This window comes from Bombus bifarius, unplaced genomic scaffold (assembly GCF_011952205.1).
Source record: "Bombus bifarius isolate JDL3187 unplaced genomic scaffold, Bbif_JDL3187 scf7180000007996, whole genome shotgun sequence".
NCBI lineage: Eukaryota > Metazoa > Arthropoda > Insecta > Hymenoptera > Apidae > Bombus > Bombus bifarius.
Genome location: NW_022884376.1, coordinates 3,628,766 through 3,653,737, shown reverse-complemented (window position 1 = coordinate 3,653,737; position 24,972 = coordinate 3,628,766). Strand labels below are relative to the sequence as shown.

Below are 24,972 nucleotides of genomic sequence, written 5' to 3'. Positions count from 1 at the left end.
CACTTATTATTAATCGACCCTCCATTGTCCTATCTTTCCTCTTACACTGTCTCATCCCACCTGTTCCATATCCATCCACGAAACCATAAAATTAACCCATCTTTCGTACTTCATACGTATATGTATATGTATATATAGCTATACATATATATATACATACATTACATATATATATAGATTTTTCAAATTGTTACTATTACATATATATAATAATCACGGTAATGCGCCACATATTCACTGGTTGATGACTGTCTCGTTGACAAAGGCCCGTACCTTGCCTGTGGTTGTGCTTGGTTGTGGTTGGAAAGCGGTTTTGGGAGAGAATTTTTTACTTGCTTCTTTTTTTAATAATTATTACCTTTTTTAATTTGCACGTCTCATGTCGTGGCCTTGGCTTGCCTTCATATGAGATTCACCTGTGAATACATTATATATATATTATTATATATATACCGTACATATATCTATATTGAATATACGTAACGATAACGCGTATGTATTCGTTTGCACGTTATTTTATGAAACTACGTCTCAATTTATCAGAAGATAAAACTGTAATGTATATATACAGGAAAAAAAGAAGAACAGGATCTTTATCTTCTTTCTCTTGTCTTACGAATCGTTTTTCAAAAGAAAATTCTAAACACTGTGTATACGGATACATGCGACTATACCTTATTATTATATTATAATTTCACGTGTTATGGTACGTCCGTCCTGGCAGTCGTACAGATTACTATACATATATATATATATATTTTGCACCTACGTACACGTACGAGAGCTGAGTAGTGTGGATTGCGGAAACGATCTTAACGTTTCCTAGTGTATCTTACACGTACGTTTTTTTTTCTTTCTTTCTTTCTTTCTTTCTCTATATTTATTTTTTTTTTCATTTAATTCTTCACTCTCTGTTTCATTTTACATATTATTTGTTCCCTTAGGTTTTTTCTCTTGTTTGTTCTCTTCGTTATTTCTTCCCGCCTTTCTATCTTTCTATTCGCAGCTTGTTATCCGACGTCATTCGCGTTTTTAACGGTTATTCGCGTTCAGATGATCTTTATTCTTTTTCTTTCCTTTCTTTTTTTTTTCGTGAACGAAGAAAAGAAAAAATGTGAAACGAAAGGGTGAAAGAGGGAGAGACGGTAATGCAAGTTGTACTGGCTAATTGCTCGCGTCTTTGAAAGGCATCCGCGAAAAAGAACGTAACGAAGGGGGGAAGGGACAAAAAAGCATGCCGTCTACCAGAGAACGCTTTCTTTTATTCGTTCTTGTTACTACTTTCGTTCGTTTTATTTTTTTTTTTTTTTTCGTCTCTTTTCTCTTATCAGAGAACGTAACGTTATCTTCTTTTCAATTAGCGTCTCTCGCTGTGTTCTCATCCGTCCCTCTTATAACAGTAATATCCTCTCGGATTCTGACGCCGGTTTTTATTTCTTTTCTTTTTCTTCTTTTTTCTTCCGAGATGAGCTGCCATGGCGGCACGGTTTGATAATATCTTTCGTTTATACTTGTTCTTTTTTTCATACTTCCCTTTTACTTTATTTAAATTTCTTTCCTGCGTTTCAAGTTATTCTCATCTATTTAATATTCTACTGATCGTTTATGATATATGTACCACTCGCTATTTTCGTTATTTTCTTTTTTTTTTATGTTCGTTCTTTTCTTCATTCTCTTATTTCATTTTTATTTCTTTGGAACTGTTGTTATTGATTAATGTTATTGGATCGTGGCACGGTGTGTTAGTTGGCGAGAGACATGACAGTAATTTTTTGGCCGGGCGAAGGTTGCTGCATGCTCGACAAGTGCCGCCTTTGATTTAGTGGTAACTAATTAATTCTCGTATCGCATCGTTCAGACAAGACCGCCTCGGTCACGCCGCTCGCTGTTTCTTTTCTAACACGATTATTTCTATAATCGATTCCTTGACAAGCAGTCGACTGAATTTGTCAATTCATTGTCAATTTGAATGTACTATTTCTAAGTGAGCTTAGTTTCTTCAATGGCAAATTTTTCCGATATCTTTCATACGAAAATCTCGACATTTGAAAATATCTTGCACAGAGGTAGCACGTAATATACAGAAATATATGAAATATCCAATGTACTCGCTGTAATATCTGACAAGTCAAGGAAATCTCTTTTTATTTTTCGTTTCCTCAGTTGTATCTGAATATTCGCCATCCAGTAATCGATTGTAGCAAAATCGTAAACATGGAATCGAAAAGTCGCTGAATCACCGAATCAATATCGAAACAAAATAAGATTGGTTTTCTATTCAGAACGGAGTAACATCCAGAGTACAGCTATCGCCATAAAAGTCAACCAAAATTTACACGCGCGAATCCATGGAAATTTTGTCCAATCGAAATCCATAGAAAATTAAAAATACGAAAATCCTTCGACACGCGAGACAAATAATTCTCGAGTTCCGCAAGACCAAAGATGCCTTCAGTGTAGTAAAAAACGCGAGCTTCGTTGCCGTTCGCGGTGTCTTTCTTTTTTTTTTTTTCCAGCAGACACGAGTACATCTATACGTATACATATATTTATAACGTTCACCTTACTTACTGATTGTTTCGCCTGGCATTCACTAATTAGTCTCAGTGCGTAGCCTTAATTAGTTACCGCTGAGCGTGCAAGCACCGCCAGCAATTAGTAGTCACCCCTCGAAGGGGTGCGCTTTTTTGAAAGCTCGACAGATAATCCTCTGCTCCTTGGAACAAGCAGAAAAGGGAAAAGAGAAACGACGTTCGTATTTCCTTCTCTCTCATTACATTTTTGTTTCTTCCTTTCTTTATATTTGTCTCTACTTATTTTATTCTCCGTTGCTCTTTTTTTTTTTTTTTTTGTTTCACGAGAAAAGGTATTACGCTTTTAACGCGTAGACGATTCTTCGGAAGAGAAAACGTCGATTCCTTCTGTTCTTCCTTTTTGTTTCTTTCTCACGGTTTCGTTAGGTTGAATGAAAGATAACCGGAGAATCGCGTGGTCCGTGTAAACGGCGAAGGAACGGGATTATTAGCTGCAATGATGCCTCGCAGGAACAGTGTTTTTCTTTCCGGATCGATCGGAGCGCGTTGCGTTTAGTCTACGAACCGTGGGATCTTCGCGAGCTATCGAGATAAACGATGGATGTTAAAGGTAAAATAATCGTAGCGAAGTAGATAAAGTTATTCTTTGATTAATGGAAAAAGAACGTGGAGAAATAGACGGTGGGAAACCGTCGACTTTGAAAACGTGCGAAATGATCAGGTTCAAATATTTCGGAAGTAAAGTTCACGATAGAGTAGACAACTTCGTGGTATAACTCGTCGTTAACTATTTTCTTTGTTGTTCGTTGATTTTGTTTAGCAAATTGATCGATTGATTTTAACTAGATGGAAAGAAAAATTCGACGAGGATAGAGTTTCAAACTTTCTGAAATAATCAGCTCAAAAAACTAATTGCCTCTCCCTCTGATGCTTACATTAGCATTTTATTAATTCTATCTGGAGCGTAGGACAGAGTTTCAAAATTTATGCAACTCCAAAGCAAAGTTTACTCGCGATAAAAAAAAATTTTGTTTCGTCTTTTTAATATTTGTTTAACGCTAGAACTACTAAGATCCATCGAAACTATCATTTTTGCAAATTACTAAAAACATACAGGCGCTTTTAACAAAATGAATACCGAAATCCTAGAAAAATAACAACATGATTGTAATATGTCTATCTGTTTTCATTGGAATTTTCATTATAATTCTCTTTACACAGTGCATCTGGGAATATTTTTAAAAGTTGACGTCTATCGTTAACCTTATCGTATTATAAACTCCATCTACAGAGCGGACAAAGAAAAAAATCATAAAGACGATAAGATAATAGAATATTACGAGTCGTGCAATAATCAGGCAACCGATATAACCAAGAACCGAGCAAAGAACGGAAAAACAATATCCTCTTCTTTGTATTGCATAATCGTACACGTGTAAGGAAACACATTATACATATTCGCAAGAACAAAGCACGGTACGTGGAGTATCGCGATCGATCGAATTAAACGCGAGAACGATATCGTTTTGTGTAGCATTCGAGCCATTGGGAACTGCTTTTATATATTTTCTCGATAGATAATCGTTCAGTAGGTAGTTCGTTTCATCCGTTATTTTTTTCCCATTTGAGAAACATACGGAACATCGGTAGAGAAGCTCACTTTTTTTTCATACTAATCTCTGCATCTACTATTTATTTTTTTTGCGTAATTACTCACATTGCTCGGAGTGCAGTACCTACTATGTCTATTGTACCATTCGTTTGTGTCTTTGTTTCTTTTTCTTTTTTTTTCTTTTCTTCTTTTCTTTCCGTTCTGTTGAATGGCTTTCGTACGAAGATCATTATATGATATTATTATTATCGTTATTAATGACTATGATTGTTATTTCTGGAACGAATCGTTTCTTAGTGCATGAATTATGGATCGATGAAAGAACTGTGACGAGGCCCGGACCAGTTTTTTTTCGAAATTGCGAGTTTTTCGAATATTTATCTGTGTAGCGACATCGTTGTATACTAATTGTTATATCCAGCAGAGAATGCATTTTGTTACCGCTTCAGGAACACGTGTTGGTTGCTCGAAGAGCAACGAACTTCCGGTTTTTCGCACCTTGGAATTTAAATAGAGTTCATCCTCCTTGTCCACCGACCTCGAACGATCCAGCGTTCAAAGATGCGAAAGATTCCGAGCCCGACAACAAGATAGCCGTTGCTACTGTTTCCAAGTGTTTATCAGGCAAAGTTAACCGTTTGAAGACTCGTTGGAAAGTCGAGTCTCGATTCGATGAAATTTTCTAAGGCCGAACTAATTTGTTACCGCGTTAAACTGCGATCTCTCCTTTCCGCGAAGTTCACTTTCTTTGACACAAATTTCATTCGTTCGCCGAAGCTAAACGAGCACTTTACACCTAAACTTTTGCTCATTACCGACATCCCTTTGACGAACTTCGATTTTCGATTTCCGACAATGCGCTTGATTTTAGTCGCGCATAATCTCTAAATATTTGACAGTGATATTTAGCTTTCGCAACTGCTACAGAGAAATATGTTAATTCGTTCAAATCCTGAGCTATTACAATGAAAAGTTTCAATCTGTATTTGCCCATTAGACGTATAAATAATTGAAAGTCTTTAGATTTTACCAATTTTTAAGAAGTTATTTCTTTAGACCGAATGATTCCTCAGATCTACAGCGAGTTTTAAAAAATGAACAATGACGCGTTGCTGTTTGAATAGCGAAACGACGCGTTTCAAACCAGAGATGGTTCACGGATCAAGAAATAATTAGCTTTCAGAGATTAAGAATCCAAGCGACGAATTAACTCGTTTATTCGTTTTTCTCGGTTCAAAACAGGTTAAAATATGCTTGAAAGCAAAGGCGGCTAAAGTAAAGGAGCTCGGAATCTTTCGCGATAATCCAGCCAACATCTTTCCCTTTGAAATTTGAAACCATCCCTATTCGAATACTGAATACTGACCAAAAAAAAGATTGGTCCAGTGATTTCTCCTGGTCGAGAGATGGACAAACCCGCTCTCCTATTCAAGAAAGATGAAAATTGCCAGGTCATGCGACGATTACCATTAGTCGAGTCCTGAGAACGTTGACGTTACCACGCATAATTGGCAAAGAGGAGTAGCGAGTAATCTACACACACCTAATCACTGTTGCTTTACTCGTGGCTCATGCGACTGTGGTTCTCTAGTGCATTTGACTTTTCGCCCCCGGGTCTGCCGGTGTTCCGCGTCTGCCTCGATGTGTGTACTCTATTTTCGCTCTACTTCTCTTGTCACCCTCTCCATCCTCTATTCGCCATTCCTTTCTCTGCTGTCACACCTTTTGCGAATCATTGTCGCGAGTCGTAACTATTCCTTTCTATCGAGTCGTGATCACAAGACGCGATTATTTTTCTCAACTTTTTTTTTTTCTTGTCGATGAGATTTTTAGGATACGAGTTGAGAAATTTTTAGCCAGTTTTAAATTAATTACGTTTGTTGAGACTAGCGGTTCTCGGAATTTTTCGTATATTTTTTCTCTCTTTTTTTTTTAGGATCGCTCTGGAATTTTTATCGCGAAATATTCGATGAAATGTTTATGGAGGCTGCAGTTTATCGAGACGAGCGATTCTTGGAAAATTCTTTGGAATTTCACTTGCAGGAGGTGTAGCGAATCTACTCATCTATATGTATAGGATACGTTTGTTAGAAGCAAAGAGTCTTGGAAAATCTCTTTGGAATTTTGATCGCAAAGGATTTAGCGAAATTTACGTAAATATCTTTGATACATGAAAAATATCATATCGGTCGATCTTTATCGAGGAATCTTTAAATTCCTTAGATTCTTTCTATCCGTGTAATCTCGAAAGCGTGTTTCTATTATCTTCCGTGAATCTTCAAAAATTCATCCTTCGAACGAAGAACCAGCGGTTGTCAGAAGAAATCGAGTCGTGAATTTAATCTGAACGCGATTTTAAAGAGATCATTCAGCAGGTAATTCGGTTGATCGGCACATTCGATCTTTGCGAACGCATTAATCTCTTGGCTGCGAATTCGCCTTCCTCGTCTCTAATTCAATCTCGCTTAACGATCCTCACGTGACGTTCCTTTTCTCTTGGAAATCACATTGTCATCCTGTCTCTCGAACGATTTGTCGATGGAAAACTGTAAATCAGGCAGCCAGGTGAAATCTAAAGTTTCGTCTAAACGAGTTTCTATTCCATGTTTCAATCATGGTGAGACCTTTCAATCTTCCACATTCCAATCTTGCATTCGTTTTAATTGAAAGAAGGATTTTTAGTGTTTCAACCCTTCCAAGACTAACGAGATCAACTAGCGAGATCGAAGATATTCGAAGAATTACTTTCCGGGAAGATAACTGAGTTGCTATAATTTTTTCGACAGCGCTGAGACCTATGCAACGTTCGGAAGATGACAGAAACGATAAAAAGTATGTTGACTTTAGAAAGTTTAGAGATTCGGTGAGGAACAAGCCAGAGAATGTTTCTCCATTGGGATCATTTGCTGTATAAAAATCCTTTGTACGGTTAGTCGGTGATTTTGCTGCGGAAGCGTCGAGAAAGACGAATTGTTTTCTTTTCACCGTGCAATTCTTCGCTATACGGATACGTCCGCGGGAGCTTTCGAAAGAAAATTGCTACAATAGGAGAGAGAAATTCGAGCTGGTTCGCCTCTCTCTCTCTCTCTCTGTTGTATCGACTTATTGCCTTTCTTCGCGCGGAAACTCTCCAGGCAGCGAAAAAGGAGTTGATGGAACGAATTGAAGGACAAAGAGGTGAATCGTGCGCGGGCAAAGCAAAACGGATGCTGCAGAATAAACGGCGGTGCGATGAAATAATATTTGGCGCTGGGATAGATGAGAAGTATTAAGAGATTAAAGGATGTAACCGTGAGACCGTGAGTAGAGTAAAATTAAACGAGAAATTGCGACGTAGCAGGCAAAGAAGCGAAAAATGGTAAAAGAGTCTATCGCACAGAATTTTCAATATTTTTTAATAGAATAAAATACATAAAGACGTAAGAGGATAAAAGAAAAAATCGTATATTACAAGCGAAAATATATTCTAAAGACGGGTACGTGGTGAAAACGATGGGAAACCATTGCGCAGAATTTTTAGCATTTTATTTTTAATATAGAACCGAAAGGAAATGGAAAATTGTATATTATTAGCGGGCAAAATGAATTTAAAAGGGAACGAAACGACGCAGCTAATGAAAAAGTGTTGCACAGAATTTTCGGTATTTTTTAGTACGAAATATATCTGTACGTGCGGGAGCAGAGTTAAACGCGACAAGGAGTAACAGCGAACATAAAAGTGAATATAAAAAGGAATATAAAAATATAAAAAGGAAACAGAAATTTGTATTATACGTTACTGCGCAGAGTGCAAGCGAGAATTCCCTTGGCAGGAAACGCAAAGAGGGAAAGTGTATCCGAAAGCGCGAGAGCCGTCTTGCGAAAATAAAAATCAAGACGTTCGTGGGAGAATCGATGGGAAAAATCGAGAGTGAAATCCAAGGGATTTCTTCGCTCGACAAAGAGACAAACTGAAAAAGAAAGAAAAGGACGAAGACACCGGAAGCGTGTAGGCAGGCACGCGTAAAATCGATCAAGAGGAAAACGTAGAATGAACTTCAATCTTGAAACAAAGACACAGAACAGCGAATCTCTTAGGAACTACCCTTATAAAAAAGGGGGGGAGGGGAAGGAAAGAGAAGAGACGATCGGAGAAGGAACATGGAAGATTGAAACGAGTTCTAGACAGAAGGAGACGACGAAATTTCTCGAGAGGAGATGCGCGTGAGGGAAAAAAGATGTCGAGTGGGATGAAAACAGAAAAGAAGAGGGTGGAAAGAAAAGACAGAGAAAGAGGGAGAGTGGAGAGACGTAGATCCAGGGGTGGATGCTGGCAGCGGCGTTTATTGATCGCTCGCAGCAACCCTGCCAGCACAGCCACCCCTCCTGCGACCCCATCGTCGGGCCACCCTCTCCTCTCACCATTCCGAAGCTTCTGCAGCGCGCGAAAGCCTCAAAGCTGCTGCACCAGCCCTGCAGAATAGAATTCAATCGTATTAATTACTCACAGCCTCATGGACCGACGATGACTCCCGATGTACGCAAACCCCGATGCGCCAACTCCCATTGATCCGCGACGCTGCGGAGCTACGGCTTTTCATCGATTCAAGGTTACGCCAGCACACGCTCGTCGCTTCCTCACCGCATCTACGATCGTGTTGAATGATCTTTTGTGAGAAAATTTTGCGATTCTACACGGTAATGTTGGTGGACTTTTTCTGCTTTTTCTCTTTCTTTCTTTTTTTTTTGAGAATTTTGTGGAGAAGCGGAGGGGATGTTAAATGGTTCGACGAAGGGATGATTTATGTTGGGCGAGGAATGGCGAGGAAATGAGAACTGTATAAATACGTGTGCGATGGTAGAGGTTGGCTATCGTTTGGACTCGTTGCTGATTCTTTGCAATTATTCGAACTGAGAATATTTGGATAATCTTCTTGGATATTCGCTTCTGCCAAGTGAATTGTATAAATATTTGGGCGATAGAAATTGGCTGAGAAGTTGGTTCGAATTTGTTGGAAATTCTTTAGGATTCGTTGAAATAGAGGGTGGTTGGAGTGTTATGAGAAATAGGAATTGCACAAATATTCGTGTGACGGCAGAAATTGCCTGTTGTTTGAATTCATTGAAAATTCTTATTCGAAATAGAGGCGATTCGAGCGTTGTGCAATGGATGGCTAGGGAATAGGAATTGTACAAATTGAACATTCTTTCCAAATTCTCGAAATCGTTCAAATAGTTCTTCGTACTTGATAGATTTCGACGAAGGAAAAAGAAAATAAAAGATTCGTTTTAAATGATCAATTTTTATGAGCCGTACCAATGCCTTAAAAACGCATATTTCATCAATTAATGAGCAACTAGAGTGAATTATCGTGCCGAAATGGATATAACCGATGAATAACAAAATGATTGATATTATTCATTATTCAAAGATACATCTTGCCACCCTACATCGATTTTACGGGAGGATTTTCCTTGTAATTCATTGGTGAACCGCAAGGGGGTTGGGTTTTCCTGCACGTCCAGGGAATTCGTTGTCGCCCGGCTCGTTAATCGTCGCCGATTCAAATGAATCTAATAACAAATTGAACGCGCTAGTTATTTGCATAATTAATTACGACTGAATTCGGCGGCTGTTAATTATTCAACGTAATCGCGAATGACTGGCGACGCACGTGGCTGCCAACCAACGGCAGAAATTTCATTGATTCTCCGTCTGGGCGCGTTTCATTTGTCCGCTTAATAATTCAAAAGAAACGCTTCTGGCGCTCGTCCCGTGTCGCGTTCGTGGTCTGGCAAATATTGCGAAAAAATGCTCGAAGGTTGCTTTAAAGGGGAGATGTCGTCTCGAAAAATTAACTTCTACCGTACAGATTTTCTCGCGGATATTTACGATAGTTTCTATAGTTCAATAATCAACGATTGAATAATAACATGATATAAATCAATATCCTATAATTGTACAGATTATTACGAGTATAATTTCTCGTCCCAAGAACTTCGGTTCTTTTGGAATTCGAATTTCTTCTTTAGAGATATCCTCGTAAAATGTATAACTGTCCTTCGGTTCTTTTGGAATTTGAATATCTTCTGCAGAGATATCCTCGTAAAAACGTATAATTGTCCGTGATTGGATAACAACGTGATATAATTCGATACTCTGTTATAATCGGATAGTGCGATTATTACGGTTTATACGTTTCTAGGAAATTTCTAGCTCGTGACGAAACGAGAAAAAATACTTGTGTCGTAATTTGCATTACCTTTATTGAACGATCGTACAAAATGTACCGATTCTCCGCGTCGAATCGGCAATTCAATCATATTAATTACTGCGGTGGTACTCGAGGCGTGGCTGCAGGAAGCCCACTTGACGAGCTCGCTGCCGGTGCTCCCTAGGGAATTTATAGGCAAGAATGTCCCAGGGGAAACGAGAATTGGAAATTTCATCGAAGGGAGAGAGGGAGAAATCCTACGACGCGAATAAACCCCGTTACAATGCGTGAAATAGCCTGCGACTCTCTTATCGAATCTTGTTGCTCGTTGAAGATCAAGTATCAATGGACACGTGTCAATTGAATATTAAATACATTCGCAATTTTCATTTATGATAATTTCATTTTTATAATTTCTGGTTAAATTATATCGTGTACAATGAATGATCGAACGATCGAAAAATCGGTAAACGCGTAACGCATAGCTGTTAAATTTCAAGCGATACTAACAATTTCCATTCATCGTAATTGCTGTTTTATTTTCTCTTGTTTAAACCGCATTGTATACGAAGAATCTTGTATTTGATTTCAACGATACCAACGAAGAAACGTGGAATCGTAATGGGCGTGCAATTACGCGAACGTTGATAGAGAACTATGCAGAAAAGAAGAAGAGAAAAGAAAGAGAAACAATAATCGAGGGTTTTCATCGCGAGTCGTGTCAGTCGGATTGACGAGGAGTCGATAAATAAACGCAGTCCTAATTAGCAGTTCAATCGTATTCGCGGATAAATAGGCGGCGTATTGTTGCACGAGTAAATCAACGTCGACGGGAGGCCGAGTTAATTAATAATACATTGTCTCGGTTCGCCGAACGAGTATCGTTATGGAAATACGGAATTTTAATTAAAAAACTCCCGGCAGATCGTGTAAGTTCGCCCTTCGTACAATAAAAGACCGAACGACCGATGTACAATATTATTGCGTACGAAATTATGGAGAAGCTGCAACGAAAAAATTAGAAAAATGTTACCGATAGTCGAATGTACGAAGGAAACTTTGCGTTAGGTTGGAAGTTCTAGCCGATTGGAAAATCGATAGAAACACGTAAATAGAAGTTTTTGAACGATTGTCGTAAAACAGGAACAGAGAGAAGCATCGATTTCTCCGCAATGAAAATTGAATGCTCGCTACCGTTGCGATTTCTCATAGTTTGCTATAGTTTTAGACTGCTCTTGTTCCACCGGGGTAACTTGCTTTCTGACAACCGCGACATCCAATACTGTTAGGTTCGTGCACATTAAATATGTACCTTCCTTTCGAATCGAAAAGCGAGTACGTATCTCGAAAATATCGTATAGTTAGTCAAAGCTATTTCGACGTGATTCAGTGGATTTTTGCAGCGACTAGTTTCATTGTTTTAGATTTGGAAAAATTATCCTTGCTAGAATTAAAAAATTAATTAAAACGAAGCTACTTACGGTCACTTTCCAAATAGTTTGCGTTTCGGAAAATTGTCTGCATGAGATAGAACATTGTTTCAACGTTTTTGAAATTCTCAATTTGTTTCTAACAACTTTTATAATACCTTTTATTTAGATCTAAATTTATAGAAAAAGTCACGACACGAACGTTGTGTATTCTTCATGATGTTGCTCGTTTATGGTTCCTCCTAATTGGCAAATATTTTGAAAACGTAAGAAATAGAATCGTGATGCACGATTTCGAACAAAGGAGGAAGAATCGCGTTTCTAAAATACTAAGAAAAGATTCTGGGAATTTATAAGCTTCAGAAAAATTTCGGAAATTCCTTGTAATAAACGATTTCTCGCTAAATACTCGAGAACACAGAGTCACGGGAGGTATGCGAAAATGATGGTACAATATACAGAGGGAAGAATGACAGTGGTTCGGCAGAAAATTCGTAATTAAACGAGAATACCTGGAATTTAATAAATCCATATCGAAACGTTGTTCCTAACGAATCGCAACTGCCGGTTGCGAAACGCAGACCGCAGTGACGCGGAGATCTGCATGAAATTTGAATACGCGGTTCCGCGATGGTGTTAATCTGTTCCGATATTTGATTATGCCGTTTCTCGCGTTACCCACGCTTCTGTAATTCGCCTGGACGATTCGTGGGGACGGTGTTGAATTCCTTTTGTCGGTGAAACCCCCTTTCTCGTGGCCATTCTGCAATTCCACGATAACGATATCGTGTGTAGTCACTATCGTTCAAGCTTATAACTCGATCGTAGGAATAGCAGGAAGGTTCAATTCTTCGTGATAGCTTAACTGGAATTTATTAGGATTTTTGTCCTCTGTTATTAGTAATCTTGGTTTAGGTAAGAAATATTGCGGACAATTCTACGTTGCTCACGAACCAGGATTGATTCAGGGCTTAAATATATCTTTAAGAAAAGAAAAATATTTTGCATGTATATGTTTCCTGTATTCGATATCAGCTTGTCTTCCATGTAAGTTTATCTTCGATATCGTTGCTACTTCCTGATTTAGGTGAAAGATGATCAGCGTCGATAAAGTTCTGTTTTATTGTAATTGTTAGGAGAGATAAGGTGGAGTTTATTTAAATTTCCTACAGAAAACAGTTCTTCGAATCGGCGTGACTCGCTGATTGATGTTTTCATTAAATTTATCGTTGATTTTATCAGAGAAAAGATAAAGAGAACGATCGATCTCGTGTGATCGGAATAGAATTATAAAATAGGATGGAAGAGGTTCGTTAATCGAATTATTTTCTCGCGAAATGAGGAGGAAACAAAAGACAGAAGGATGAGACGAGAAGAAGCAAATATAAACTAAAAAAGAAATAACTTTCTAATAGAAACATACTCGCTAACTGACACCGAGAATGCCATAATTGTAAAACTGCAAATGTCAATTAATTCATCGGATCGCGTGTTTGTTGTCCGTGGAGGTCGCGCTACGTATCGAAGGTTATCGATCATTCGACCAAACATTTCCAAAATGGTATTTCCGTGTCACGGACAATAATACGCGCATTAATGAAACAGAGAGATACTTTAACGACAAGCTGCCATTTTCAACCCCTAATCGGCACCGTGGATCCAACTTTCCAATAAACTCCTAATAAAACAGGGAACACCCTGAAACATTAATGCAGATACTCAGAATATCGAGCCAGAAATGTACCACAGGTATGAACATAATCCCAAGCAATAACCAATCAGACGTATTAAATTGTTCCGGAAACGCCCTACCAATCAATATATATTATCGTCGACGTCCAATTACTATGCTCCCTCTATAACAAATCACATGCACTGTAACACAGAGAGTAGTCAGTTCAAACTCGAATCGACATAATTAACGCTAAATCATCTCTAAAGTAATATATTCTTAATAATAATAAATTATGAAGCAATAATAGATTATCGATTACACTTCTATATTACACGTGTATATGCTCATGTATACCGTATATACTCACGTATCGCTGAGTTATACCGACTCGTAAAAGTATTCGAGCATTTACCATAGAAAACTCTTATGTTCATGTTGTATGTGTTACATCAAGCATTTTGGAATTTCATTGGCACTGCGATAAAACACAATTGCTGTGATTTTATATCGAAACCAATCTGACAGTGTATAAAGAAATCGCCAGATATCTATTGAACACGTACGTTTAGTAAAAGAATTAGTACACAGCGTGCATCTGATCTCAGTTATTTTAAATGTATAAGCGTTAAATATACATTTTCAGATCTATTTATTATAAACATTATCAGTACGATCTTACTAATGAAATTTCAAAATCTTTCTATATAAGATGTGTGCGTGAAAAACGTTTACATATGATCGAATACTTTAGCGAGCCTGTGTATAAATGGTACTTTAATGGTATAACGGGCAAGTTTAAGAAAAACAAAGATCCACAGTGGCAAATAGGGATTGATCGGGACGTGATGTAGCCTATAATCGCGAGAATAATGGTACGACGATGCAACGAACTAACAGTTTCTGACAAAAACAGGATACAGGTTGCCGGCCATGCCGTGGAGCTGGCTTGGGGCGGCGGCGCCATCGGCAGCTGCAGCTGCAGCAGTCGCCGCAGCCGCGGTGACCCCATCCCCTGCAGCTGCACCGCTCGTCCTTGCACCCAGGGCGGCGGCGAGACGAAGGTACAGAGAGACTTCTAATAATCCAGCCCGGAAGCGACGCGAGATTCAACGAAACCACACACCAGCACGTCACTTATTCCCCGACGTTCCATCCTCTTCTTATTCTTTGTTCCGCTAACCCGGTTTCTCCATCGTCACGATTCCTCGGCTTCGGAATTTTCAGAAACGCGCCGATGTCAAGGGGAACGAACGTCTCTTTTGTCGTCGTCTGATCGATGCTATCGGTACAGGAAGCTTCGGACGTTATTATCGTCGCGATGACGAACCGAAGCAAGATCGACAGATCTCGAACGAGCGTTTCGCGATGGGAATTTCTGCAATTTTTCTTCTTGACAGGAAGCGTAGATTTTAGGCTCGTTCGTAGATCGTGAATGTTCGTGTAAATTTATATTTTTGTATATTTTCTGTTTTCCATTAACATTCACGATTTATTTGTTACTTCGATAGATCTTTTTCTCTTCTTTTTATTCCTCGACATTTGGAATTCGTCGATTAAACGAAATTAAGAGACATCTTTTCCCTCGACGAACCGCAAAACCTCGTTAGTTGAGAGATTGCCTCCGTCGAAGAGCTGCAAGTGGATGTAATTTCTTCGAAATCGAGGATGACCATCGTGATATCCTCGTTGAACGTCGATTTTCCAAAAAGATTGCCTCTGCGGAGAGCAAGCGGTCGAATTAGTTAGTCAGCGTTCTAGTAGGCTGACTTAATTAACAGCGATCGTGCAATGGCCGCGTAATCGATAAAGCAGATTAGCAGGCTGCGATTAAAACGAATTAATTAAAAAGACTACTCTTTGAATTGCACGGAAACCCGACACCGCGATGCCTACCGCGTATTTTCGGATAATTGAACGATCTCGCGTTTCCACAAATTGCGTATCTACCTTTGTTTTAGCTTCTGTTTCGTGCTAACATTCGTAACACGATTTGGCCATCGTTCCATCCACTCGACGAAGAATACTTTGCAAGAAGTCGATGTTCTTCGCGTTGATTTAAGAGGCAATCTCTTTTGACGAGATTTATCGAAGCTTCTCCACCGTATTATCCTGCTTTTCCTCCGATCTGTTTTTTTTCTTCGACGCGTCAACTCTCACTCCTTTACTCCATTTACCCTGATCGTACAATGCACACAGACAATAACAGATGCGTTTCCTTTGTGACAAAAAAAGAAAAGATGACACGAAATACACGATACGCAGCGTCGAGAGGATCTTCGAGTTCGAAGAACGAAACAACGAGAACGGGGAGAATACATCGGAAGCGACGGTGCTGTTGCATTCTCGCCACGACTATTCGTCGAGCACCACCGTTTCTTTCTTTCTTTCTCCACCCCCTTTTCTCTTCTTTTTTTTCCATTCTACACCGTTACGCCCTTCCTCAGCAACCTTCTTCTCTCTGGGGCACACATTATCGATGTTTCTTTCACGTAATTAGCAAACCCCACACGCCATTTAGGGCGACGTTACATACGCGACGATTATCGATCTGTGGTCCAACGTGGATTGCGTATTTTCTCTCCTTTTTTGCTTTGTTTGTTTTTTTTTTTTTTTTTTGTTTTCTCAACCCCTTTAATTCTCTTTCCATTTGTTTCGCAACGTGTCGAAACATCGTTGGCCTATTTCGAATCTTTGATCTCCGATAGAATTTTTATTAGAATTTTTATCGAGACATATATTCCTTATAAAATTCGCGATATTAATTATAAATTTTACTCGTACAGAATTTCTATTAGAATTCATATTCATTTAACGGAGATCATAGCTTTATTTGAAATCGTTCGTCTTGAGAAACTATTCGATAAACGTGCACGAATCTTTCTCGTTCCGCTTTCTTCGTGCATATTTTTAGTTTCTTCGGATCGATTGGTTTTTATTTGCACGAGCGCGGAATAACGTTCAGGAAATTGAATTCTCCACATTTTTGGATGTTTCGGGATCACGTTATTGAATACCCAGCTTGCCACGGCTCATGTTCATCAGTACCAACCCCGACCGGTATCCGGTCGTTAACCCATTAATTAATTATCGTTAATTGGAGGACATACACGTCACTATGAAAACCGATGAAGATAGGCCAACGAATTTTGAATTTCTACCTGGAAATTAGTACGTAATGATTGAAAAGTACAATTACAGTTCAATTCAATTTTCGCAGACGTAGATAAATTTTATTAAATCGAAAGAAACGGAAGATCTTTCGAGAATATGGTTTTAAGAGGACATTCGCCAGACCACAGATCGATTCGTTGCGATGTTCGATTTATTCTCTTGTTTAACTCTCACGATCTTACCAATGTGTTTTTGGAATGTGCCTGCTGTAAAATGCATCACGCTCTAGTCTTGTTTTCTTGACGCACACCCCAAATTTTGTATTGTACTAAATAGCGACCGGATATCAGGTCTGGCTTCTGTAACCATCCAGTCGAATAAGCGGCTCTGGTTTTTAACTTCCGTTTTTGTACTCGCGCTAACCACACGTGCGACACTTGCACGGTAGTTGATTGTTTAATACTTATTCCGTTGTTGTTGTTGATTGTTGATGTTTTACTTGTTGCTCGTTGTATCAAGTTTTCTAGCCTGTAGCCAGCTGCGCCAATAATTTTCTCTCTTTTGTACTAATCCCCACGGAGACCTCTGTTTCTTGAAGAGATTCGGAGCGCACGATAGAGAAAGAAAAGGAGCAAGCGAGCTTGGAAAAACCCCCCGGGAAAATTGTTAAATATTGTCAAAAATTTCAAACGTTCGTATCAGTATCGATATTTAAAAAAAAAAAAATTAGTTTCTTTTCTGTAATTAATCCAGATATAAGTGAATTTTTGCTTCGTACTATTTTTAAAAAATAATACATATTCTACTTTATACATTATAATAATAAATAATATCATTTTCTTCTACCGAATATTTAAAATCTCTATTTGTTATTTAAATTGAACGTGTTAAGCAAATTCTTATATCATTATTGATATCGATGGTTAGTTTATTGTTGCAACTGAGCTTAACAAGCAAAAGATATTAAGTGAAACGCGAGTGTTGGCAGAAATCTGGAAATAAAAAAGAATTGTCTCGCTATCAGAATCTTAATTAACAGGCATATCTGGATTAATAGCTGAAGAAAGTTGGCCGAGCGACAGAGAAAGAAAGTTTACTTCGTTAAACGAACTAAATTACATCAACTGAGCGCTTACTGATACACTTTGCTTTACAAGTCGCTTTTCCTTCTCTCTGAACTTCGCGACGATAAAGCAAAAAAAGATCGTACGATAAAAGTGAGGGAGGAAAAGAAACAAAAGACGCTAGTCGCACAAACGCTCCTTGATCTCTTCGAGGCGGAAGTTGAACGTGGACCGATGCTGAAGTCTAAAGACAACGAGTTAGTTGAGGCACACGCACACACGGTGACAGCTCGGACAAAAGGTAGGCAAGAAACATCAGTTTTTATTGCTTCACTGTCCGGATCAAAGGACCGAGAGAGTCTGTCTGCGATCAATCGAAGCCGGATACGCCGCCGATGCAAGCATTTCCGGGCGCCGAAAGAACCGTCGTCTTCCAAGAGTTCCATCAACGGAACGAGCTGCACGAACACCCGATTTCATCCTAATTGTCGCTCCAACAGTCGACCAAATTTCTCGTCTTTGATCGTTACATTGAAAGCTCGCTCGTTCTCTGCCACCTTTCACCAAAGAATCGTCGATGACGATTTATCACTCTGCTCTATCTGAATTCGTTGCTGATCAGCCGGATTTTATCTTCCTATCTAAAATATCAGTTCTTCGTGGCTGATCACTCGGATTTTATCTTCCTATCTAAAATATCAATTCTTTCGAAAGGTTCGAACAAACTGTGTAGAAGCGTTGTTATTGAGATTTTTCAGCCGATTTGTATCTTGTAATCGATACTCGTGTCGAGATCTATGTCGACCCTATGGTTTCTTAAGAATTGTTGGAATGGAATTACACGTCATTCTTTGCCTGGTTCGTTGTACACGAATGACGGACACGTGTATTTTGAAGAGCCATGAGATGTCCCAAAGAGGTTCGTTGAACTTTACTTCAGTCAAAATTTTGGCCATGAGCAATTTTAGCCAAATATTCGTCAAAACTATTTCATTCGCGGATATCATTCATCTTGGAAGGATGTAGATTCCTGGTGCACGTTCGGAAACTCTTCTGAACCTTACGGAATTCACGTACGCGTTCTGCGTAACTTCCAACACTCCACGCAAATCTTTGGTATTTAGTTTACTCGATATCTTCGTCTTTTGGACTCATCGACGTTCCAACCACATTTACGCTTTCAAGTTTTCCCCCGAAGAAAGAAATTGCCTCTTCTTCCTGAACTTGTCCAGGAGGAAAACAGCAAAGTATGTCAAGACACGCGGCAACAGAGCGCAGAAAAATATGACCAACGTGAGTTAGCACACGGGTCTCCCGCAAGATCTTTTGCATTTACTCCAAATATTTCTGAGTCTTGGAGCTTCCTGCCGTTCCTGCGGCAGAGAAAATTCTACTGCACTCACAGGTGTGTCGTCTTCCTTAGGTGTTATCCGATCGATGTTTATAGTAGGTCTGGGAAGTTTCACGGTCTGAGAAGTATCTGCAGACGTAGAAGCAATTTCCATGCGTCGGTTTTCATCAGCTGCAGCTGATGGACTATACTTAGACGTAGTTGGTTTTCCAACATACCTTTTCTCCAGATATTGGCTACTTTTCTTAGACTCTGTTCGACTGGATCGGTAACGCTGCAGCCAACTATTTATGAGAAAATCCGAATCTCTCCGTCGTCGTTTCTCGGAGGAAAACGGATAACGTCGGTCCTTCTTCTTGTCAGAATCAGGTACATCCGAGCGTACATCTCGAGATTCAGATCTCCGTGCCTCCATAATCTTTGATTATACTTCTAATTCATTTATCGATTCGTCGTTTTAATCTTCCCTTCAAACGTGCGATTCCGCCTGTCGCTCGAGTATACGATGCTGAAATAGATATTTGAATGACAGAAACGGGATAAATCGGTAGGATCCGTTGTTACGATAGTTTCGCGCAAAGAAATCAATTTTTAAACGTCTGGTTAACTTCCATCGAATTTCCATGGGAATTTCAAAGGAATCGCCTTCTTTGGTGCAACGAGCGTTTCCAAGATTTTCCAAACCTTCCGTCCGTGGTCGAAAGTTTCCCTGAGCCCGTTCAACTCCCTGAAATTCGTCTAATCTCGTCTCGTCGTCGCCCTTGGTTTGTCAACGATTTATCTCCAAGAAAAAAAAAAAGAAAAGAAAAAAGGAGAATATCGATGAACGTCGAAGAAAGTAGAGAAAGAGAAGAGCCAGCGAAGCGATTTTGGCCGGCAGCACAAACACTAACCGACGCTGTAAAAGCGCTACGAAGAAGGTAGGCAAGCATTGGCATGTGCGTTTGTGTGTGTTGTTACAGCAGCGGCGCTGAGAGGAGTTGCCATCCAACGAGGAAGAGTGGGCGCTGCGAGAGCAGCTTTCCCAACCAGTGCAGCGGCGTTGGCTCTTGCTAGAAACCCGGGGCCGCTCGCAGCCGCGGCTGCGGCCACGGCCCTGCATCCCTTCGCACCTGCGTAAGTAGATTCTGACGTTCTGCGCCGTCCTCGACGCGCCATCCAACGATGGCAATTCAACGGTACTTTTGGTATTTCGAAGCCGCAGCGGGTAACTTTTAATCAGCGGGGTTGCTGAATGCTTGATCTATCAAATGGCGGAATTTCGCGGTTTTCAGTTTAAATGAAAAAGAGATTGAGATATCGCGTGTAATTGAAAATATAAATTACATCGTTGAGGCACGGATTTTTGTAGATTTTAATGGTACTCGTATATAAAAATGCAAAGAAGGTAGAAAAATATGCGTAATACCCGAAGTAGATTACTCGTTGCAATTTTATTACAGGTAAAAATGAATCTGTGTTTAAATTATATCGGTTCAATTATGGTTCGTTACAGGAAAAGATTAATTTGCGCGAGAAGCTGAAGTCTAACCTTTCGGTAACGAATGTTGCTTTTCTGAGGGGCGGACTTAAAATAACGGAATTATTTATAGGGCTGCTTCGTAAGATAAGAGGGAATAGAAAATTTAATAATTTACACATTTTTTTGTATCTTAACGAAGCAACGTGTAATTCCTAATAACACCGTGTTCGTGTAATTGCTACGCATAAATTTCTCTGCCCGACGAATTATGCTTCTTAACGAATTAATCAATGCCCTGTACTCCCCAATTTTTCTATGATCATTTGTCGTCTCATCAAAATTCTCTATTTGTAGAAGAAACGTCTGTCTGAATTCTCAGAAAATGCACGTTATTTATAAAACGGTCTCGTATATTTAGCCTGGCGATTATTGAATATAGAGGGGATAACGTTAAAGAGTAAGACGAAGTTTTAGTACACGAACAGCTCTGTAACAAAGTAGCAAAGTTCACTGGGTTCGAGGCATGTCTGGGGTCTTGGCACACACACAGGCTTTAATTGGAGCGGCAAAGTTTGTAAGTTGGAACAGTTACGTGAGAAAGTTTAAGAGATACACTGTTTAAGTCCGTGAATGGGAGATCGTATAGTTCACGAGGTGTTCAGAGTACAGAAGAAGTCGTTCAAGTGCTTGTTCTGGCACAAAGGATGGTGATATTCGTTGTACGAAGTTCGTGGTAGTTGTAGTTCCAGCCAGCTCGTTTCTGAGAATGTTGTTTCAGAATGGATAGCGTAGTTGTCAACTGTCGTCGAGCAAACTATCCATTGTGTCACTTTAAAATCGTTAACATTGTCGATAATACGAATATCCCTACATATCGGGCGTGTAATGGAATAGTAAAGAATTTTCACAAGTTTCTTAGTAGTTAAAACGAGACGAAGACAATTTTTGGTCAAATTAAAAGATTTTTCAATCGTAATTACAACACAGATAAAAAATGAATAAACTTAATAAACCGACTCGTTTCTAAAATACGTTTGCAAGTTTGTACAATACGTTTTTGGAATTAAAAATTAATAAAATGCTATATTAAACTATAAGACTTCTACGGATACATATCTTTCAATAAAAATATATCTTTCTGCTGAAAATTGGCTTGGTAACTTGAGCGAAGAATCATCTTTTCTAATACGTGACTTCGAAATGAAATTACAAATAATCTTCAGAACATATATTACATATTACAATTAGTTCGAAAAATTTGAATATTAGCGAACATAAAATGAGATGTCTCGTCTTGGCGTTTTACACAAGCCGACAGGTTAAAATTCAGGATCTCGAAATAAAAGTACAAATCGTTTTATAAATACAAGATAACACGAACATAGATACGCAAGAGAAATACAAGATACACGATATAGCAAAAGCACTTTGCAACAGAGCTGTTTCATCGGATTTCCCTGAGTTGCTCGTCGGATGAAATATTTTTTAACGAGACTGGCGAATAAGAAATATTCGAGTTACTGACCCGGATTTCTTCCTACCTATATCACGTTCCTCTCTCGAACGCAACAGCCGGCCACGTCGACGCCGTAGTTTCACGTGGAAATTCACACTTCGTTCAACAGCCGATCCAGTTTTGCGCGTCGACCGACGACCGTACAGAAATTCTGCCAATTTGTCGCCGCGGATCATCGAGTGTCATCGAAATCCAGCCCGCTCTTCTGGTTACCCACTGCGACCAGCCCTCTTGCACGTGTCTCGCTCGTTATAGTCTGCTTGTCGAAATCATCCTGCATGCACCGATGTAACCTTTCCACCAGGTCAATCGCAATTTCCTTTTCCCCAGAGAGAACCTTCTATAGAACGCACTTTAAAAAGCCTTTTAGTCAACATGGATAAACCAATATTACACGATAACGAAGCGTTTTTTTTTTTTTTTTTCTTGTAAACGTGAAAATACGATCGGCGGATAGTGGAGGAGGAGGTTTGTAAAGAAACTTGCTTGAGAGGAACTTGTTTGCAAGGAGGAATTATCAGAGGTTAAAGGAAGCCTCGAACGGATAAACGTGATCATCGTGAACTTGGTGCGGTTGATAGAGAAACTTTTATAGCGTTGATATTTTCGATATTTAAATAAAAAGGAAGTACGAGGTTTATAGAGGATTTTAAAAATTAATCGCTTAAGGATATATTAATTTGAAGAAATCTAGATATGCAACATTTTCTTATCATACCTTCTCTGATAATGTTATTTTTCTTCCGGAACGTCAATTGGATGTATTAATTAAATTTTTAATTACAGTGTAGCTAATGTAAAGAAAATGGATATTTTTCCAAGAGGATATCGGACAATGTGAATGATATTATAAAAATCCAATCCAAGTCCGTTAAAATAGGAACATTGTACAATGAACGAAACAGTGTAATTCGAAGATTTGTCGTAATTCCGATCATATAATTAATTAATCGAATCGTAATTACTTGCAATGGCGAAATGTTACTAAATCGATAGTAGAAATTAAATGTTTTTTTAAAATAGAATTTCCTGAACAAATATAATTCTTAAGCGGTTAAAGAATGATAACAGGGTAAGTTACGAGCAGCGATAGATCGTTTAGAATGATTCCTTAATTTTTCACGACAAAGGAATTTTTAATTAGTTTCCGTCGGTGAACGCGAACAAATACGCGTTCGCGCGTCGATAAATAGCATCGCTCGTTAATTAAACAATTTCGCACGGCGCGAACCGGATAAAAGGGGATGATGGAAAATTTCGAGGCCGTCGATGTTTCCGCGTGGCAACCATATTTTCCCACCGATCAATCGTCAGTTTTATTACTCATAAATAAGGGTGGTATTCCCGTGCGTTCGTAAATCGTTGAAATCGTTCGTTACTCTTCTTCGATCCACCGATCACGCCGATGATACCGACACGTTTTTAATGGAAGAACACGCCGGATGTGATTTATGAATTTTCGTTGACCTCGCTCGAATACACCGTGATAACCGGCGACGGATAAAATCGACGGGGAAATGGAGATGGCGAAAGAGAAACTTTCGTCTCTCGTAAAATCGATCGACTCGGAACGTTTTCTCGTTCGGTTCGAAAGAAAAATCACAAAATATGATTGTTCGAAAGAAAAATTGCAAAATGTGATTCTTCGAGACAAAAATTGCAAAACGTGATTCTTCGAGACGTTTCAAAGTTTCATTACTTCGATGAGTACGCCACGGCTCATAAATATTTCGACACTTTGATAGGCTTTAGCAATAGATAAATTTAAATTCTGCTTGAAAAAATTAACAGTAACGCATTAAATCGTGTAATTGTGTTTTACTCGCTGTTTGGAATAATGTCTGTGTTCGTGTTGTGTCAATCGACGAACAACGTCAACTCCTAATTTAGAAGATTAAACAATCCGCAGATAACGAGCTTTCCAAACAACAAAATAATTCCGCAAGCTTTGACAATCACGAGTGTCGATTTTGTTATTGCATAGTAGACTTTAGAAATGAACATCGATAAATCCTTTTTTGGGGAGGGGGGAGGGGACTTACGATTAAATTATTTCCTGTCAAAGGAAAGCGAGTGCGTGATATTTTTGAGCTACAGCGTACAGCGATTTTTGACGGTTCGAAATTTCAAAAAAATCATTCCGCGATCTATTGAGAAGCGCTAGGGTTTTGATACAATTGTCGAGAATCGAACGAGAGCATTGTAACTCGACGAATAAATACGTCAGGTATAAGAGATGAGTTCGAGACTAGTTGCACGCGTTCGATTTCGGAATTTGATCGAACGCAGCGATTCTTTCATTCGCCAAATGGGTGAAATTCATCGAGTCGCGAGAACAGCGTGGTCCTCGATCGAATAAAAAAGATTAAATCATATCCTTTGACGCTGTATATCGTGTCGATCGTGGAACTCGAAGCTTCTAACAAGACGAGAGCACTCGGCGCTCGAATCGCGTTTCGAATGCCACGAGAAACGAAATTTTTGTCAACGGTTCGTTTACAGAGAATCGAAGGCAACCAGCCTCTTTTCGGCGACGTTGAAGAAAGATCTGTTATTTCATCGAATAATTCAATCAGGAAAATTTAATTCGATACAAGTTTAAGTAAAGTTGAAACAAGTTGGAGCAAAAGATAAATCGAATAAAAGAGAGGTAGGACTAAAAGCTTTAAAAAAGAAACGAATAATTTATACTTCATTTTAAAGGGAAACGAAACACGCACCGAGAAAAAGAAATGTATAAAGAAAAACATATTGGAAAAAAAAAATAGCGAAATAATCGAAAAGATGCTGGTTGCGTAGAAATTCGTGCACATATACAAAACTAACATTGGTGATTTTTATTTTGCAGCGTTTATTACGACCCGTTCCTAGCTGCACACGCGGCGACACAGGATCCCAACTACAGGCTACAGGTGAGACACGAGATTTCCCTGATTTTCCGCCGGAAATTGTCGCCGGTGCTCTGTTTCCGGGGCGCGAACGACGACGAATGAGTTTTTAATTAAATCGAGCGACGCCCCTCG

At 39.1% G+C, this 24,972-nt stretch overlaps 1 protein-coding gene across 2 annotated transcripts in view; it reads left to right on the top strand.

Moving 5' to 3' along the window:
• LOC117205981 (RNA binding protein fox-1 homolog 2-like) overlaps positions 1–24,972 on the top strand; it is a 346,747-nt gene that overhangs the window by 306,584 nt on the left and 15,191 nt on the right. For both annotated transcript variants that reach the window (XM_033444875.1, XM_033444876.1), the window contains 2 exons: positions 19,934–20,087; positions 24,798–24,861. In XM_033444875.1, the coding sequence (XP_033300766.1) occupies positions 19,934–20,087; positions 24,798–24,861 (218 nt within the window). The remainder of the gene's footprint in view (positions 1–19,933; positions 20,088–24,797; positions 24,862–24,972) is intronic.